At 44.6% G+C, this 20799-nt stretch overlaps 2 protein-coding genes across 5 annotated transcripts in view; one reads left to right on the top strand and one right to left on the bottom strand.

The window, feature by feature from the left end:
• UNC13C (unc-13 homolog C) overlaps window positions 1-20799 on the bottom strand; it is a 523785-nt gene that overhangs the window by 424384 nt on the left and 78602 nt on the right. The gene's annotated exons all lie outside the window — the stretch shown is intronic.
• Window positions 5772-11308, top strand: LOC112549280. 3 transcript variants are annotated; one of them, XM_025197086.1, is made up of 3 exons: window positions 5785-6016; window positions 6733-8518; window positions 8573-9078. In XM_025197086.1, exons 2-3 carry the CDS (start codon window positions 8054-8056, stop codon window positions 9044-9046), a joined length of 939 nt encoding a protein of 312 aa, XP_025052871.1. In that variant the 5' UTR covers window positions 5785-6016; window positions 6733-8053; the 3' UTR covers window positions 9047-9078. The 3 variants fall into 3 exon arrangements, 2 of the variants coding, with proteins under 2 accessions (XP_025052871.1, XP_025052870.1); XM_025197085.1 differs by having other exon boundaries at window positions 6733-8524; window positions 8579-9078; XR_003092664.1 differs by lacking the exons at window positions 6733-8518; window positions 8573-9078 and adding an exon at window positions 11176-11308 and having other exon boundaries at window positions 5772-6016.

Here is a 20799-nt window from a genome sequence, read left to right as displayed (position 1 = left end):
TGCTTCACAATGAAGCAACTGTTGCATTATTATTCAGGCAGCTGAGGGAGTTAGTTGTCCAAATGGCTCTTTTTCCGTCACTTTAGAGGTATTAACAACAGTCTCTACTTTTTAATAGTATTGATATTTCACTAATCAAGCTAACCATTCTTAGGACAGTTTTACTGTCCACTAGCTGTTTGTTTGTTTTTTTTTTACTCTCTCTTCCTATTTCACAGCCTTGGAGACTCTTTGACTCTTTTCAAAATTATAGATCCAGCCATGGATCTGTCTTTAGCAACAGCTAAGATTTCAGATTTAAGGATTAATTAAAGGGTGAGAAAGCTAAAGATTACACAGCCATAATCCTGGATTTTTTTTTTTCATTTTGCTTTTTAAAAACAAGGTGCCTACTATATTCTGGGATATGCTGTATGTGACAAAATACAGTAACAACTACATAGTAAAAGTTACAGTGGCAGAAATCCTTTCCCGACAGGGATCTAGGGAGATTATAATTATCTTTCATGATCCCATCTATGAAATTTCAAACTACAGTGTACTTTTTAAACTGACTTCAGAGATTAAGTAGTTCCCCAACTCTTCTCTTAATTCTGCACTTATAATGGACCTGCTTCTGGTCTCAGATACATTACTTTAAATCAGTGGTTAAAAGTAAATGGAGCAACACAAGTATTAAACTAGTGAGAATAAGACCAGAATCAAACTCACTATAAATGGAGATCAAGAATAACTTCAAGTTTCCTTTAGTCAGTTGAGGAGAAACTTACAGAAATCAGTTTGGACCTAGATTATGCCATCAGGAAATGATCTAGGAATTAAGGCTAGTCAAAAGTTCTTTGTGTTTTAGTTACCACATACAATATAAAGACCTGCTATTGTGGTTCAGTGGTAGAATCCTTTTCTGCCATGCGGGAAATCTGGGTTCAATTCTTGGATGTGTATACAACTATAGCCATTGAGGCACTAAACATCTGGACTCAGTCTGACCTTTGGATTTTGCCAAAGGTGGGGATGGAAGATCTGGGAAGCTATACTCCTGCCTATATGTACATGTCAAAGGTCCTGGTGACCTCTCAAGTATATGCCATAATCCAGAGGGATTGACTGTTGCCTACTACTACAATATAAAGGCTATTTTATAATGATATTCAACAGATGTAATGCAAAGCAGAATTTAACTTGATTCTCCTTTATACCTGTATCTAATACAATTGCACTTATGAAGCAGGCAAAAAGAAATCACCACAATATTTGAATGTAAGTATTTTGCATTAGGTTGGTTTGATTAAATAATTACACATGTAGATGAACACTCATACTCTATACACAAACACATTCATGCAGAAACACAGATGTGAAAATGCAGTGGAAAGGGAAAAACACTGAAGAAGTTAGTAACTATTGACAAAGTCTGGACAATTACCATATTGAGCAGTAAAGTCTTTTCAATGTCATAAGATAAATTAAAGACATTTTGGATGCAGATACTGGTTCATTTTTACCCATCTTTAGAAATAAAGAATTTAAGAGGATTTGAAATGTTTAGATGCACATTCTTACACTTTTGCTTTAACTCAGAAATCCAAACATTCTGTGATAATTACTATTAAAATGGGAGAAGAGAATAATGTACACTTTTATTCTGAGGTTTGGCAGGGGCAACTAAGTGAATACAGGATGGTTTATCTGATTGAGGAAACTAGTAAAACTTAGATATTAGGCCTGTGTGAGTCAGCAGCGATCTGATTCAGCTTCAGATCCAGCTGCTTCTGATGGCTGCGATCCGATCCGGAGCTCCAGACCGGGTTTCCGCCTCGATCCATCTCCTCGGAGATCTGGCCATAGGGTATAATGGGGAATCAATGAAATATCTATAACTTTGTTTCTTGTCTGATTTGGATGAAACTTGCAGGAATGGTAGTCTCTGATTGGAGCATAAAACATGCCAAGTTTCATGAATATCGATGCATGGGTTTGTACCCCAAATTTTTGAAAGCCAAACTCACGTCGTGGCTGTGTGTTACACCACAGTTGGGTGAAAACTGCAGGAGTGGCAGCTCTTACTGAGGCCACAAAGCCTGCCACGTTTCAAGAAGATTGGTGCAGGGGTTTGGGGGGAACTGTTCCTCAAGCTGCGGACAAGCAAAACTCATGCCATGGGTGACACTGCATGTGTTAAGGTGTAGCGGGGTGACAGCTGCAGGGATGGTGGCCCCTCCTGTGACACCTGCCAGCTGTGGAGAAGATGGGTGCAGGGGGGTTCTGGGGCCCTGCACCCCTAGCTGCTGACAGACAAACCTCGTGCCAAGACAGTGTCCGTCTTGGGGCAGTTGATTGTCTGTATTGATTCTTTCCTCTCCTTAGCCTGGTTTTGTAGGTGCTAATTGATGCTCGTTAAGTCGTTATGTAGTTGCTAGGTCCTGTGTATTCAGCTGGTCCCTGAGTCCCTGCTCCCGGAGTGAATCATGATTGATTGATTGGTAACTGGTAACACAGCAGCTTAGCAGCCAGGCCTGGAGTAGTGTCCCCCCTCCCCACCCCAAGACGGACACAGTCAGTCCCACAGCAACTATGGCACAAGTTTTGTTTGTCTGCAGCTTGAGGGGCAGTTCCCCCCAAACCCCTGCACTGATCTTCTTCAAACTTGGCAGGCTTTGTGGCCTCAGCAAGAGCTACCACCCCTGAAGGTTTGAACCCCCTGTGGTGTAACACATAGACATGACATGAGTTTTGCTTTCAAGAATTTGGGGTGCTGTTTCCGATCTTCTTGAAACTTGGCAGGCTTCATCCTCTCTGCAGAGTCTACAAACTGTACAAAAAACAACAAAGTTATAGATATTTTATTGTTTCCCTATTATACCCTATGGCCAGATCTCTGAGGCAGCTCCAAACCACTTCGGGAAGCCTAACGAGGCCAACGCTGTGACCCGGATATGCTGCTTCAGACCCCAAAGCATTGGAAGCTTCTCTAGATCTGAAGCTCTGTCCGAAGCCTTGCACAGCCCTATTAGATATTATGGAGGAAAGGAATCTCTTGAAAACACAATATTTGGAAGGAAAGAAATAGATGTTAGCAGACTATTTGAATCAGTGCTGGAAAAATGGAGGGGGGAGCATTAAATAGTACTAAGTTAGGGATAAGCCTTTTATGAGGCTAGAAATAGGAATGCTTAGAAGCATTTGCACATGGAGTTAGATAAAACATGATGTTGTGAAGGACAATTGCTTATTAAAAAAGAGAGGACAGAAATGATAAATCTTGATAGTTTTACATTAGTCTGGTGTCCTAAATCTTTCCTGTTATAAATGACAAAACAACTTGAGACCAAAAAGGCAAGATGTTATCAGCTATTATCGTCAAAGGGATACCCTGCCTGGTAAGAATCTAGAGAAGTGACAATAATCTCCATTTTTCCTTGATAGAAATTAATACATTCTTTATGGTAAGACTCAGCTACCCACCATTGCATTATCTGAAGCCGTTTCTTTACCAGCAGGATACTGTGACATATGGTTTAATGCCTATTGATTTTAATATACTGACTGAAATGAGGTGCTAGTAGAAAAAATATACTCTTGACCCCCATTATCCTACTAGCTTATGCAGAGCTTCAAGCATCATTGATTGATTTTTGTCCTCAAAGTTCTTCTCTGCATTAAACCAAGGTTTTGGCAGAACAGTTCCAAAGGAATATGATTGCATTGGAACCTTCTTCAATTCCTTGAACCAAACACCTTCATGTTCTTTTAGATAAGGACTGCATCTCTTCCTAACTCCAATATCAATGAAGCGCTCTCATTCCCCACAATACATGGATCTCTACTCATCAGTTTTCCAACAGACCCGTTGTCTTCAGTAATGCTCCCACCCTGAGAGTCTCATGCACCTCTGAACTTATTAGATTCAATTATTCAAAAACCAGTTCAAAACTTGCATTCTTTCCCTTTCTCCATGACACTCATGAGATAGAAGAAGAAAGCAAGTTGGCGATTCAAAGGGAAAGAAGAGAGGACAAAAACCTGTTGAGATCATGTGATGAGAGAAGAGAGAAAAGTTATCTGAGAGAGACAGAGAGATTCCTGGGAGGAACATTCAAGTTCAAAGGTCAGGACAGGGCTGCAGATGCATCCAGATTTCTTCATTCTTGTCCAAAACCTCAGAAACCTTAGAGGTTCAGATATCGTGTTCTAATTGATTTTTTTATAACTTTGTTACTGTGTATTCATTTTCTTTTATAATATCAGCCTTAATTTTGCTATACTAACATAGACATTTCCAACATTTTGTATTCAAATTGCAATTTATATAATTCATTTTTAATTATAAGATAGAAAAAATTATCATTTACAAACATGCTTAATTGCAATTTAAGAATTCATATTTCTCTCCATAAATTGAGCAAGTACAATATCCAATTTTAATAGACAAGAATCAAAGAAACAGTATTTGTATTTAGCTCAGATTTAGGCTTAAATACTATACTCTGACCAGATTATGGATTAAGATACAATGGCAGTGAGCTGTTCTACAATATTTCCAGAAACATTCACACCTGAAAATATGCATCTTCCGGTTTTGCACTTGATCCACGATCAGGAACTATAAAGATGAGTTTGGATCTATGGACTTGAAACCTAAGAACCCTGAAGTTGAAAATGACTGGAATCAGGTTTTATTTTGTTTTTGTTTTGTTTTTTAATCTCTGGATAAAAAATTAGTATAGAAAATTGATTATCTAGATGAATATAGGCAAGAACCAGGAGAACTAGTCTTAAATCTTGAATGAGCAGAAGACTAAAAAACTTGAGCCAGAGTTGCAAGAGGACAATATTAATTGCTGAAAGAACATTTGCAATTTGGCATATGATCTAGAGTTCATTAAGGACTTTTAGCCTCATATATTGTATGTGTGCATGTGTGTACATGCCTACAGAGAGAGAAAGTCAAAGTCAGAGATACAGACAGACAGACACAGCCAGAGATTCGGCATGTGTGAAACAGCTAGTATTCGCTTCAGATTTGGCCAATTTGGGGGACAGTGATTTGATTTGGTGATTTGAATCACTGTTCTGAATCGATTTGGCCGAATCTGATTTGGAGATTTGGCAACGACCAAATCGGATGAGTATTCAAATCAGCCCCATCCCCCACCCACTCTCAATGGCTGCCCCGCCCGCTCTCCCAGCTCCCGGCTTTTTGAAAAATAAGCCCCTGCTTACCGGCTGCTGCTAGGTTGGGGGAAGATCCCCACTGCCCTCTGTTTCTCTGCCCCAGCTTCTGGCCCTTAAAAAAAAGCTCTGACTCACGAGCTCCTACCAGGCTGGGGGCGATCCCCACTGCCCCCCTCTGCCCCGCACTGCATGGGGAGCTCTGTCACAAGCCCCAAAAGCCCCAAGGCTGCTGCAGCAGCCAGTGAGACTGCTGCCACTGATGCTGCCCTGTGCACTGTTGCCATCCAATGCCATTCAATGCCTATGTGTGTATACACGTGTGTGCTTGTATACATACACAAAATACACACACACACACACACACACACACACGTCATAACTAAAAGAAATTTATCCCCACATCACTAGGAAAAAACGAAACTTAAGCCTTCTGAAATTTATGCCTATGTCACTAACAAGAAACAAAACTTAAGATTGGTCAGGGTGAAAGGGGATATCCCTGCCATAAATCCCTAGCGAAAACTGCTATATAATTGGAGATGCAAACAAGAACCAGATGACGTGGCTTAAATCAATTGGTTATAACACAAACAAAACCAGCTTGCACTTCCGCCCAAATCGGAGAACTCTGGGCACACAGCAGAGTAAACATGGTGGACTGATCACCCACCAACGACTCCATGTCATCAACTGTCCCGACATAACCAAAATCCCCCTGCAGGCTCGTTAACTCCTTCACGGTGCCTTGTTCGTCTCACTGGCTCGATCGTAACCTAATACGTATGCTCGGCTGTAACTAAAGCAAGTCTGCTACCTGCATCGTATTTCATCCTGAGGCAGCGTAAGTAAACAATCTCCTATAACCAACACGCATCTGTGCCTGGTTAATTTCACTCCATCCATTAATTACCCCCCTGTCCAGTCAACCCTCTGAACACTCCGGTGGGAGTCAGAACGCAGCTGCCGGCAGCTGCTCTGATTCATGACATGGTGTCACAAACAGGATCTGGGGGAAATGTGATGGAGCTGGAATTAATTAAGAACTGCCCCTGGTGCAGTGGGGGGCGCCGCACAAATAACGCGGATGAACTGTGGGTCCATATCGCCTATCACCAAGCAGGTGGAGCGGAGACGGGGTGTGTCGGTGGTTACTTCTCGCTAAAAGGGGACGAAGGGGTCACCAAGGAATGGGTAACAGATCTAAGCCTTGGGGCATCTGGCTGCGTTATGGGTGGCAACCGGGTTCTATACAGGCCACGGGAGGAAACGAAAACTATCTCCCTGGCCCGAGTAAAACCGGCGGGCACAACAAATCCAACTCCTGCCCAAGAATACGCCCGCTGTATACGCCATGTACAGGAGGGCGGGGAACTGACGCCGGCCGACAAATTTAGTTGTCCAACTCTGGTGCTCGGATCGCGCGGCCATGAGCTCCTAACTCAACTCCGCGAAAGTTTGGAAACTGAGGGCCACACTGCGACAAAATGGGCGGGCCCAAAGTGGGACAAAGGAAAGATGATAAATGTGCTATTCCGTGCCTTTATGGGTTTGTTGCAGGAGAATGCGGACTTAGAGGCTCAGCTGGCCACAACTGGGAAATTGGCCGCGGATGCGGTGGTAAAGGATGGTCCCAAGCAACCACACGAAAATGGCACTGAGGAAAAAGGGACGTATGCGCCACCGCCCGAAAATGGCGCTGCAGAAAAGGGGAAGCGCGCGGAATTTCCCCAAGGGGAATGGTCAGTCACGTCACCCGCAATTACACCCCCTGAGGCGGTGCCAGTCATGAATCCGCCCCCTTACAGAGGGGGATGGCCAGCCGCGTCATTGCCTACGGCCCCACCTCCCAAAATGACGCCACCCGCGATTCCACCCCCTGAGGTGGCACCAGTTATAAATCCGCCCCCTTACGGAGGAGGGAAGTTATACCCGGCCCTCCCGGTCAACCCCAACCCCACCCCGGTCCAGGCTCACCCGATAGCGCTGCTAAAGCATAACATAGACAACCAAGGGATGGCACATACCACCATGACGTACCGCACCCGTACCCGACCTGAAATGCAGGACTTATGCAAAGAATCGAAACTAAAACCAGGTGAAACTTTGGTGGTATGGTTGGGGCGATTGCTAGTGGAGTATGGGTCGGAGACGCGGGACCAAGATGAGGCCAGTTTCTTAACGCGTCAAGCCACCTGGAGCGGGGGGCATGCCACTGACTTAAACACAATAACGGGCAACACCCACTGGCCCATTCCAGTCCCAGCTCTCGTTGCAGGTCAAGTATGCCACAAATCCTATGCCTGGCATAATGGACGGCCGCTGAAGCCCTCCGCAGAACAGCTACTGCTGGCCATTATCGGAGTATCCTACGCATCCTGGAACCCCTGGGCGCATCATTTGGAACTACCGCAGCAACAACGTGATGGGCCGTGGCCCCACCGTCACCTACCAAACCCTGGCCAGGTCCCAACCACGATGGGCAGTATTGAGGCAAGCGTAGAGCTTTACGGAGGAAAAGAAGCCATAACGCTCAGTCTTCTCCTGGGCCCGCTGGCCGGTCAGCCGGTCAGGAATCTCTAAGTGAACTGCCGCGACTACAGGTCTTAATGGACCCTACAACCACAAGCCCCGACGAGGCTGGACCACGATCCTCGGTGTGCCCAGTCAAGCACCTGGAACCGGAGCGGTGTCAGCCTGGCCCTCGGCGTGAATTGCAGGCCCCGCCACCAAGGATGCTGGAGGAGAGGGCCATGTTTGGCTTCCTCCTAAACAACATGCAGCTTACCAAACAACAGCTGCGCCTCTTGGGAGACGAAGACCAGCGACGCCTAGCGTCTGCAATGGGGTTTAAGTACCAAGACAAGCCAAAAAATGAGTGATGGCCACCGGTCACACCGGCGGCCTGCTCAAGTCCGATCCCACAGACCCTCGCCCCTACGCCGAACTTGTCGTCTACGACGCCACTGACCCAGCTATACGACGCAAGGTCCTCTTCCTTTTGGACACCGGGGCGCAAATCAATGTCATCACCCCGACGACGCCTCATGCGAAAACCAAAAAGGCCATCAAGGTCCAGGGACTACATGCCATCGCTGTCGCAACAAAAGTAAAGTTTACAGTGGCCGGGTACCACCGCGCATTGGAGGCAGTCCTAGGGGGCATCAACATCTTGGGAATCCCCGGTCTCAGAGCACTCGAACCAGAGGAACAAGTGTTACAAGCTCTTCCAATCTCCGTTTCAAAAATGGATCAGCACAGACCTACACTTCACAACACATCTACGTGGCGGTACAAGCCAATCCCAATGAAGGGGCCTCTACGGGAAGCCCTTGTCACCCTTCTACAGCGAGGAGCCCAATGGAAGGGGCCTTGCGGGAAGGCCCTTGTCACCCTGCTCCAGCGACTCGAGCAACAGGAATGCATAAAACCAGTGGCTGCCAGTACTCACTTATCACCAGGATGGGAAATCGCCGAACCTGGAAAACCCAACGAAGTCCGGCTAGTAGTTGACTACCGCGAGGCCAATAAAAGGTGCCAGCCACTCATGAAGCCCAACGCTTCCACGCTACCACAATGCCTGTTTGAAATGGTGCAGTTTCAGAAGGGCCAATGGTATGGCACGACCCTTGACCTTAAAGACATGTTCTATTCCATTCCAATTGTTGATAGCGATGGGATCCTAAACATGTGTGTCGAAGGGACCGTGTACCGGTGGACAGTTTGCCCACAGGGTTACCGTAACGCCCCAGCGCTAGCCACTAGCGCCATGAACGACACACTCAAGGACTTCCGTACCTTTTACACCTTGCCCGAAAAAAGCGAATTAAAAATCTGGAGCTATGTTGATGACCTTGCAATTATGGGTCGCTGAAATCACCAAATGCCTAACCAACCACCTCCATGACAAGGGATGGACCGTCAACCTAAAAAAGTCTAACCTACAGCCCACGATGGACATCACGTTTCTGGGCACCAGGTTTACCGGCGCTACCAGATCGGGTGTAACACATGAAACCCCAGATCTCGGCCCATTCGAAACGCCACTACCAACAAACAAGAAGCAGCTCCAACAACTTTTGGGACACCTAAATTGGTACCGACATTATATCACCCCGCACCACCTCCCGATACTGGCTAGACTCCAGCGACAAACTCACGATAAATCGCGGAAAGCCACGCCCTGGATGGGGAAGGACAAAAAGGACCTCCATAATCTTCTACATGCCATTAAAACCACACCACTTTACGCACTTGATTTTACCGAAACACTAACAGTGACTCTAGGAAACACCACCAACCATGTGTGGGCCACTGCCCACAACCCCCGAGGCGAGTTAGTTTACACCTCACACAAAACTCTTCAAGCAGCTCAGCATCGATACGGAGCCATGGGAAAGATTCTGCTAGCAGGACAACTCATGGAACTGTTATCTTATGGACATGGAACACTCCAAGCACCCGCCACCACTCTTCTGCCCTTGCTGAACACCGAAAAGGTCGATCCACAATTCCAAGGGGAACCAGCTACTTGGAATGAAATAATACTCAACCACCACTACCACTGGTGCTGCTGAAAGTGCGAAGACTTGCCGCCTAACCCCAACATTCAAAAGGACTCCGTACCCACCCTCTACGGGACTATAGCCCCAGCCTGGATGGCGTCTGACGGCACTTCTCGAAATGGAGGAGGCTACGGGTTCTATTGCAAGCCGTGCCATGATACGGAAATGTTCAGCGCCCCTGAAGGGGCCACAGCTCAAAGGAACGAACTCCTGGGTTTCAAAGCCGTTATTCGACACTGCCTCCAACATCATGACGGGACGCTTCCAACTCCCGTCATAGCCATCAATTCCCAGTACGTCTACAAAATTGTTACAGGCATGGCTACAGCGGCGGAAAACTTGGAGGATTGGGAGGAAATCTGGGACATGCTATCAAGGTTTACCATTCAACCGCTAGTAAAGCACACTAAATCACACCAACTTGAAACTGACCCCGTGCATGAAATCATCGACAAGCTCCTAGAAGACCCTCTTCGGAGTGATGTCGTTTTGGCTGTCAAAACGGTTGATCCCAAGGCCTATTCAAACCCATTTCTCATGTGGCTTCACGAACACTGGGGCCACCCAGGACCAAAAGCTAGTCACTTACGCTGGCGGTCTACAACAGTGACCCCCGCACCCTATGGAACACAGTCTGATTGGGAGCGGGTATCTCAAGCCTGTGAGGCATGTGCCAAGGAAAAGTGTTATCGAACGAAGCATCAAGTCGGAGCACTAGACGCACGACATTTCGCACCCGGGAAAGTCTGGCAGGTGGACCTTCTAGGACCTCTGCCCGGAGCCAAGCCACCAAACAAGGGACTAGCCGTCGTTGACCTGGGCACACGACAACTACAAGTGATTCCTCTATGGAAAAGCAATGCCACAGCTGTTATCACTGTGCTAACCACCGTATTCGCTACTTGGCAAGCTCCTAAAGAAATTCAGTCAGATGGGGGACCTCCGTTCAACTCCGTGGTGCTCGACAAGTTTGCACGTCTCCATAACGTTACCTGGCAACTTCACCTCCCCTACCATCCCCAATCGAATGGAGTAATAGAAAGACGTACTGGACTCTACAAGGAACAACTGCGTCTACGGGGAGGAGGCACATACAAAAATTGGACTAAGCACAATCACGACATCCTTATCTCTCTAAATGAAAACAAGCCTCTTTAGGATGAAGTTGAGCCGCAAAAGGCCTCACCGTGGGATCCAAAATTCACTCCGGACGAGTTGGTTTGGGTCTCCATTCCCCATCCTCACCAAAGACACCCACGAGTACACAAAGGAGTTATATGTAAACCCGAACTGTACCCAAACACTTACTCTGTATACCTTGATGACAGTAACAACCAATCACCAATTTTAGCTCATCACAATTGGCTCACCCATCGCTCCACACTCCAAACAAACTAATTGTCGTAAACCCAGTTACTGCTCTCGTTTTATTTTCCAGGTCCGGCAGTGAGCACGACGGCCATATACAACAGCAGCCCGTCACAAGAGCCACTGGAACATCGGGCCGCTCTGACCTGGCACTTCCCAGACCACCATGGGGGCGCCTATCGTGCTGATCCTATTAAGTGCCGTTGTCACCTCGGTGCCTCCTCCGGACCCTCCAACTCGATCCTGTCTCTCCTGTCGGTTTGGGTCAACATCACCGGATCCGATAAAGAGTCGGGATGTACCGCATGTCTACGCCTTCCTCTTTCTGTCAATGACCCGGTATTAAACCCCTACCCCGAGCCCCTTAATATTACTGGCTGGTTTGAGGCTCAAAACCATAATTCTCACCGAAAAATCAATTTAATCTATCTGGTGCCCGGAAGCACATCCGGACGGGTACCCTGTCAGTATCAGTGGCCACTCCCTTTAACTTTAGACCAAATGAATGCCCCTAATTGTTCGGTGGGCCTTACAAATTGGGAAAACTTACTCCAGCGACTAAATGTCACTGGTCTGCCAAATATGACCGCCTCTATGCCAATCAACTGTTCCGAAATACCATGGGGGATCCACACGCAAGGGGTAAATTGGGCCAGAGATGATCACTCGTTAACTTGGGATCCTAAAAAATTCACGCCCGCTTGGTATCTAGCACTTCCCCCAAATCCAGCAGCAAGTACGTCTCAGTCAAATAACCAAGGCCCGGTGACTAACACTCTCCGATCCCACACACCACTAGTCTTTTGGGACGAGTCGCTAGCTGTTAACGTGTTGCAAGACACCGACTGGCACTCGTATTATTACCCCATATTGAGAGCAACTAGGCTCAGCCAGTGGTGCCATAACCTATCTGCACCCGTCAACGCTTCTTCCCTACCCGGTGAAGTAGAAAAAACCGTGTGGAAGGGACAAAGCTGTAACACCATATACACCCCAGCCCCACGAGGGCTGCTATGGGCTTGCTCAGATAGGCACTTATACACAACTCTGCCGGCTACCCTGTCAGGTATCCAATGCTTTTTAGCCACGGTAGTTTTTTGTCCCCCCCTTTACTCTAGTACAGCTTGAGCCCCCAGCCCGATGATACGCCATCGTTATAAACGAGAAGCCACCTGGAGCACCCTTACCGGTAGCGAGCAGGTCCTTAAATTTGCTCAATGGGCTATAGAAGGCTCGTTTGTGTGGAGTGGAATCGGCATTGGTCAAGCATGAATAGCAATAGCCCAGCTGGCGGAACAAGTTGAACAGTTAACCAACCAAACTGCTGACAGCTTCAATTTACTCAACCAACAATTACAGGCCACCTCGCACATGGCAATGCAAAACCAACTCGCCTTAGACGCTATGCTCATCTATCAGGGTGGGCTATGCCAGTTCCTTAACCTCTCTCACGATTATTGCTGTGTTAGTATCCCTAATGTCTCGCTTCCCCTCGATAAACAAGTCGAAAAAATGCGAAACATTGCCAAAAATACAAATCGCATTGCCAGTCTGGGTCAAGGATGGCTATCCAGCATTTTCAACTATTTTGGATGGGAGGGCTCTTCTTGGCTAATGTATTTGTTAACACCCCTAATTACTTTGTTGTTACCCATTTGTGCTATTGGCATTGGTCTTAGTATAATTTGCTGTTTTGTCCAATATTTTAAAAACAAGCTTATTTCGCTTTCTGCTTTTGTATACACCCGCTTGCCATTAGATGACTCCAGTGACAATGAGTATGACGATATGAACGAGCTGTAGCCTAACTCAAGTAGTCACCTGCTGTGCCATGGGCAAGGGGGCATGTTATAACTAAAAGAAATGTATGCCCACATCACTAACAAGAAACAAAACTTAAGATTGGTCAGGGTGAAAGGGGATATCCCTGCCATAAATCCCTAGTGAAAACTGCTATATAACTGGAGATGCAAACGAGAACCAGATGACGTGGCTTAAATCAATTGGTTATAACACAAACAAAACCAGCTTGCACTTCCGCCCAAATCGGAGAACTCTGGGCACACAGCAGAGTAAACATGGTGGACTGATCACCCACCAACGACTCCCCATCATCGACTGTCCTGACGTAACCAAAATCCCCTTGCAGGCTCGTTAACTCGTTCACAGCTCGTTAACTTGTTCATGGCGCCTCGTTCGTCACACTGGCTCGATTGTAACCTAATACGTATGCTCGGCTTAATAACTATACTCCAATCATTTGGGTTGGTCTAATAAAAGATATTAAATTCACCCAAGGAACCTTGTCTGCCTATGTCCTTAGACCAACACGGCTACAACCCAAACCCCTGCAAAAACAAACCATTGCATAACCTTGTTTTGTTCAGGGTTAAAGTTATAAAGATTTAGCTAACTTGTATCATTATAGGAGCATGCAAACACAAGAGTTACATTGTAACAGCTTATTTTAACTTCCCTTTGGCAGCTCTGCCTCTCCTTTTAGAAGTGGTTAAAAGTTATATTTGTCCACAGACACTGACTTTTATGCCTTTGTACAAATACTGAAACCACACAAATATTTATATTGAAGTTGTAAGAACTAGGAACAATTAGAATTAAATAAGTCCAAATTTACAATGTGTCGATGAAGAAAAGGAATAATGCATATAATCTGCACATAGCACCATCTGTTCACCATTAGCTCACTTCGAAAGAAATTAGGCCATACTGTAAAATGATCGTACTGTGACATTGCCACCAGGCATCTAGTAAAAACTAAACAGACTAATTTTCCAGAGAAAAATAAAGAGAAACTACCATATATACATATATGAATAAAAAATAACCCAGAATGCCCCAATGTAGTTTACAAGAGTATAGATTCAGGAAAGATATTTTTCATGAAATAGTATCTCAAGTTCAGCAAATCATAAAAAAAAGTATTTGAACTAAAATTTTATCAAGATATGCAGGTTACTCAAGAGAGACACAGGAATAAGTTCAAATGGCAGGACCTGACTTTATTAATGCAACAGGCATTATTAAGTGGATCTACTTTAAAGTACTGGTTACTGGGCTCCCACCATATAAATCATAATTACAAGTAGACTTTTCTTTTCCTACCCATTGGTTTCAGCTCAGTCTTTGAATTTTCCCAGAAGGGGACCTCAGTTTGAAGTCTGCTATAGATCTCCCTTCTGCCAAAGGCAAAAACCTCTTTTTCTTATGGGAATTGTCTGTTTGGTCTCTAATTTGAGCTAGACATTAGCTGCAAGCTGCATCAGTCTAAACAGTTCTATAAACTACTAAATATAAAATTATGAAGAAGTCTTACATGTATTAAATTAATAATGCCTACCCAAGGCTGTGAAGTAGGTTAAAAAACTCACAAAGACTCGAAGAGAAAAGTATTTTCCTCACTTCAAAGATCAGTCACATCCACACCACTAAAAGTGCTTGTTGTTATATAAAAACTAAACTAAAAAACTAATTTGGGCTCAAAAAGAAAAGTAATTTTCTCACTTCAAAGATCGGTCAGATCCACAGCACTAAAAGCACTGTCCCTGCATAATAACTACAAGAAGGCAGGGTTCCAATAGAGAGCAAGAGGCTTAAAACAATTCTACAAGCATTTAAATTATTAAGCAGGGAGTGTGGAGGAGCCCACAGCCAATCAGCCTCTCTGGCCAAGCAAGGGAAGGAGATCTCCTGCATAGGGAAGGAACTTCCATGTGTTTCCCAATATAGCCACCTTCTGCTCCTTTTCTGGGTTCCTCCTCACTTCCAGTCTAACACAGTGTTTCATGGGATGGAATGGATCATAATTTCCAGACTTATCATCAGGGCCATCAGCAGGTAAAGGGACAGATAGAAAATTCTCACCATTTCTACTTGAGCTAACAATTATCTTTATGTTAAAGCAGTGATCCTCAACTCAGGGTACTGCCAAATCCTTTGAAGGATACTGTGAGTTGTGAGGAGATAAGCAAGGTGTGAGGAAAAAGATGATAAGCACAGTTCAGGCTTGTCCCTGCCTGGCCAATCCCACACTCCCTCTGCAAGGAGGTCAGCATTATAATATGTAGTATACATTCACAAAAGTTATGGAGGGGTGCCTTGGATCCAATAAGAGGTGCTTCAAGTCCAAAAATGTTATGAGCCACTGAGGTAGGGGACATGCACAGTTAGAAGGGAGGAGCTACAGCACTCCTAACATTAATCAATTTGCCTGGCTCATATACAGATTCGTCTCCATATCAAAAGTAAACAGCAAGGGTAACATATGTTCAATTAAAATAATATTAAAATAAATATCAGCAGTGCAAAGAGCCAGCTGAATAAATATTGTAATAAAATATTCAAGAGCCAAATGAGAAACAGAAACAAGCAGATTTAAGAATAATGGACATACCTTGTATACAAGGAATAAGTAAAAAAAAATTAATGCTAATATCATGCCAAAAAACTTGTGAAGGGCCAAATTCAAAGAAAGTTCAAAATATTTCCACACTGCACTGTAATTGAGATCTGGGGTAATACGTCAACAAAGGATTCATAACCACTTACATTTTTTTCTGTGAGCATTCTGTACAATTGATTTGTTACTACAAGGGATAAGTCTCTGTTCCCCAGCTTAACGGCCTGAACTTGCATGTCTGACAGTCCTTTTATTATGCTTGAAGATGGTCTTGGATGCTCTGGACAGGCATCCCCAATGCAATTGCCCTTCTTTTCTGGTTGTGGGGAGGGCTTTTAGATTTTGGAGGGGTCTAAACCCCATGGTCCCCACCTTTTTCACTACAGCATTACAACTATCGTAGTTCTAGATTTGTGGCTCCCTCTAAGCACCTATGGCCATGGCCACACATGCGTGGATGTTTGGTTTCCCAGGGACAACTAGCAGTGGCATGTACCTTATGCTGCTGCTACTTGTCCCTGAAGAATGCCTGCATCACGTACCCTTTGATGCATGGCAGGTTACCCCCAGGTGGGGTAGGGGAGATTAGGGCCAGGATGAGGCTGGCCCCAGCAGCCTTACCTGAGCTCCTGGGGGTCACCTAGGGCCACAGCAGTGATCCTGCCACATGGAGGCTGGCCGGCAGTGGAATGTGGCCCCAGCCAGCCAGGCACCAGTTTTGAGCAGCACGTGCTGGCCCTGAGTGCGCTGCGCTGCCTTTTTTTTCCATGGGTTTTTTTGACCCCTGGATATCTGGGGTCAACCCTTCCCTGCCACGCTGTTCCCTTTCAGCATGGAGAAAAACTGAACATGTGGTATGTGGTGCCACAGACATACCACATGGCCACGTTTGGCTGTCCCCAGCAGTCTTACCTGGGGCCCTGGGGGCCTTCTGGGCCTGCAGCTGCAGTGATAATGCTATGCGGAGGCTGGCCAGCAGTGGAGTTTAGCTCCAGGCCACCTGACTCCACCTTTCAGCAGGGCACGCTGCCCGAGTGTGTGTCACACCGGGTTTTTTCCCCACAGTTTCCAGGGGTCAAAAAACACACAAGTTTTGGAAAGTATGTCTTGAATATCTGTGCAATTGGTTCTACAGAAATATATTTTTCTTCAAATTTTCAAGTTCCTATCTCTGTTTATGAAGCTATCCAATCAGGCAACAGAAACAATACCATGTGAATTATATAACCACTCTGACATGACAAACAAAAATAGGACATTGTTAAAGACCAAACAGTTCATAAGTAACCAACAGGCTGAATTACATTTATGTACAGTGTTTATCCAACAATTCTGAATAATGAACACATTTGTTAAATCAAAGTTTCATAATAAATTCACAAACAGCAAAGAAGGGCTACATTCACTGAATAAATTATTTACTATAAATAGTTCACTCAGCTGCACTGATAAGCATGCAGCATGAATCCAATTGATGAATGCAAAGATGAAGGAAAAAAACAAAATTAAAAAAAGGCAGGAATTTATTTGAAAATTAACACCTTAGGAATCAAGATTCTTCTAGAAATGCTAGGCACTGATGCCTAATGCTTTTAAATGAGCAGAAACATACAAATGGTTAAAAATTTCAGAGGTACAAAAACCACAGCAATCAGTAACCCCCTAATTTCAAGGGAGATCAACCATGGAGAAAGATAATATATATTTTTAAGTTGATGAAAGAGCCAGCCCATGTAAGCACAATATGAATCTTATGCCTGATAATTAAGTGGAACCTGAATGGTTCATGAAACTGTTCTAAAGATGAAAAAATAGCTTGCGTCATAAAGGAAGTCATATAATATTAGCAAATAAGAAATATTCTTCTATTTGGCAATGCATAAGATAAAGCCAGCCCATAGAAAAAAATATAAAAAATATTCAAATTTTACACTCAGCTCCTGCAAACACGTGCATATAACTTTAATCTTGAGCATGCAGAATTTCCCTTGACATTAATGAGACTTCTTATGTAAAATGTTAAGATTGCACATACATAAGCATTTGCAGCATTACAGTCAAAGATAATATAACAAAAGTCACAATAACTAAATTCAGCTTTATTAAGATATACAGTATAACCTCATAAATCTGTATATAAAAAAATCCAGAATTCTCAAAAATCCAGCACTTTTTAAAAAAGCACTACACTGAGGAGTAGCAGCAGCCAGTCCCAGAGCAGCGGAGGGGGAAGCTTGCATGTGGCGGTGGCTGCCGCCACCATCCACCACCCCATGGTGCCACTGCTCCAGAACAGGCTGCCACTTCCCCCTCCCCCTGCTCCGCCGCTCTGGTTTCAAAAATCCTGAATTTTCACATATCTGGCAGGTGCTCAGTCCCAAGGACACTGGATTTATGAGGTTATACTGTATGCCGATTAGCAGTAGACAAGCATTATATTATTAATAATGTCTAAGTCTAAGAAAGGAGTAATTACAACAACAGGAATGTCTGAACTAAAATTCTACTTAAATATTGCTTAAAATTACATATTTTGTAATATCAGTTACACCAAAGGTATGTGTGTTACATTTAGATATACCTAAACAAGGTTAGGTCTATATAAATGCCAGGGTGTGCAGGGGGGGTGTTCACTGAAAAAATGGTGTGCCTAATATAAGTTAGGTCCCCTTAGTAGATGAACTAATTTTAGACCAGCCTGGGTTAACCCAATCTAAAATGGGGTAACCCAGTCTAGTGAAGGCCTGCATGTGTTTACAGCACAGCCCTGAGGCTAGGAAAAGCTAGCTACTTGCCCTAGACCTGGGGCTGTGCTGTTCCCCACCTGCCCCCCACCTAAATTTTTACTGGGGCCCTTGATTACTCGGCTTCCAGACCAAGCAACTTCCCTTGCAGACCCACCAACCCCCTGTGCCCCCTCCCCACAATTTGCAGACCTACCAACCCCCCTGGATTGACCTTTCCCTTCCCTCCTCTCCACGCCCCTCCCCCCAAAGTTACTTACCTCTGATTGCCTGTGCTGCTCCTGGCAGCAGCAAAAACTGCATGTGCTGCTCCCAGTTTAGGTTTAGGCAGCTTGCTTACATTAAAGTAAGCTGCCTAAACCTAAACTGGCTCCTGTGAATGTATGTACACACCCCAAATCAACATTATCTGTTTTATTTGGCATTGATGATGTTAACAATGACCAAGGATATTTTGAGGGAAATTCATTAACAACCTTATTGCTCAGCTATTAATCATGATTATCTGTGTCACATTTCAGGAATACAAAAAAACAGTGTTGTTAAGCAATGCTGAATTCTTTGCGACTGCTATATACCTGCTCTAACTACAATGAACAATCATGTGTTAAAGATACACCTACAAAAATCTCTATCCACTACTGCTCAGTTAATTGCAACCTTAGAAAACAAAGCAATCTCAAACCTCAGTGCCACCAGTGGTTTTGTGGTGGCACTAGGATCTGACAAGAGCCTTATTAATTAAACCACCCTCCATCAATGTGGGCTTTCAACACTAGAATTCAAATATTGAATAGTACAGACACTATTCTAATCAATAATAGTGAGGGCTCACCTCTAGGGATTTCACAGTTCTGTGAAAAATAAAAACCAATAGGTTTCTGACTTTCATAAAACAAATTGGAACTTCTTCATTTTAAAGATTTGAACTCTAACCTTTTATAATTCCTCTTTTAAAGCAGAAGGCCTTCTCTGACTTAATATCTCCTTAGCTATTTCACTAGGCTCTTGCTGAATAAATCAACTCTTCTAAAAGCAGACATATTTGTCACTGATTAACAGGAAGACTTGTGGACAATATTACCATATTTACTCAAGTATAATGATTTCTTTACCTAAAATCAGCATGGGGAAAAGAACTCCTCATCTTATATTTGCATTAAAGAAAACCTCATTAAATACACCATCTATCATTAAGCTGCTACCAAAAGCAGCATGTGCTCAGTAATGGATTAGAAACCATCTATGAAGTTGATTAAATACATCCAACACTGAGCAGTTATAAAGAACATGGCCCATATTGGGCAAACATACTGCTGGGAACCATGTGTGCATGTGTGTGTGTGTGCGCACACACACACATACATGTTTTTTAAAAATTGGGCAGTTGCTTCCCTAGGAGGGAAGTGGCACTGGGCCTGCAGGTACTGCTATAGCAGACTGGCACTGGAAAAGCCAGAGCCAGCCCTGACACCCTCCCCTTGGTGCCAACAATGTTACAGTTCAGGTGACAAGGCTCAAGGCAGAAAGAAATATACAGAAGACCCAAGTGAGGGGCTACATAATAGAAGGTGGGGGTAGGGATGGGAAAGTAACTAAGTTACATATAAAGCATGCAGCCAACTAAGCCTGTGGGAAGGCTGAGATTTTATTTTATTCTATGTTTAAGGAACATTTTTCATGTCTCTAGTCAAGTCAGCCAAATCAATTCCAAATCAGTGAATTATTCAAGAACCATATGTGGCCCTTCTACCAGCAAGCATCCTCCACCCCTGCCTGGGGCTTCAGATGCTTCCAAATCCTTTGGCAGCCATCCTACATGCAGGCCCAAGCCTGGAGGCTTGGGGTTTGGTTGCCCCTGAGTTTCACTTGTCCTCAGCCATATGGCCGCAGGAGCAAGCTAGGGAGGAGTCTCCCATTTCCATAAAGTCAGCACATAGCCAATATCTTCCCACTGGAAGTGAAAGTAGGAGGCTAACTATGCATTACCTCAGTCAGGGTACAACCCTCTGCCACGTTCATGATTTTCCCCAGCCAGTTGGAAAACCACCTTGGTGGTTATGATATTTCCCCTGCCCCTGCCACATGATCTTAGCACACAAGAAAACAAAAAGCTGTGGGAACCCACCACAAGGACATACCAGTATACCCTATCTGAGTATGATATATGGTAGTTCCCATTGTGCTCAGTCCCCCTCAACACTGACTCTTTTCAAAGGTATGGTGAGCCACTGTAAACACGCATTTTGACTTCCTTTTTATTACCATAGCTGAACTATTCCTTTCTTTCCCATTTCCAGTGATTCCTGTTTCTTTGCAACCTTAAAGGTCTGGAAAACCTCTCTCAGCCTATCACATATGATTAGTGTGGCCCTGCCCTCCATGAGGTGGAGCTGCTGTGCCTCATCTGCATATAAATTTTTGGAGCATCCCAGGACTCGTGACAAGAACACCCAGTTCCAGTTATGAGTGGGGCACTAATTAGCATATGGATCCTTTGGGGGGGGGGGGGGAGGGGGATTCGGGAACATAC

This window comes from Alligator sinensis, unplaced genomic scaffold, assembly GCF_000455745.1.
Source record: "Alligator sinensis unplaced genomic scaffold, ASM45574v1 scaffold250_1, whole genome shotgun sequence".
NCBI classification, from domain to species: Eukaryota; Metazoa; Chordata; order Crocodylia; family Alligatoridae; genus Alligator; species Alligator sinensis.
Note: the sequence above shows the minus strand (reverse complement) of the source record. Positions and strands in the feature narration are given on the sequence as shown.

Coding starts and splice junctions, on each gene's coding strand:
- LOC112549280 (XM_025197086.1), top strand. CDS start 8,054: ATGGCCACCGGTCACACCGGCGGCCTGCTCAAGTCCGATCCCACAGAC. Junction 8,519..8,572: donor AAGCCCTTGTCACCCTTCTA/CAGCGAGGAGCC, acceptor GTCACCCTGCTC/CAGCGACTCGAGCAACAGGA.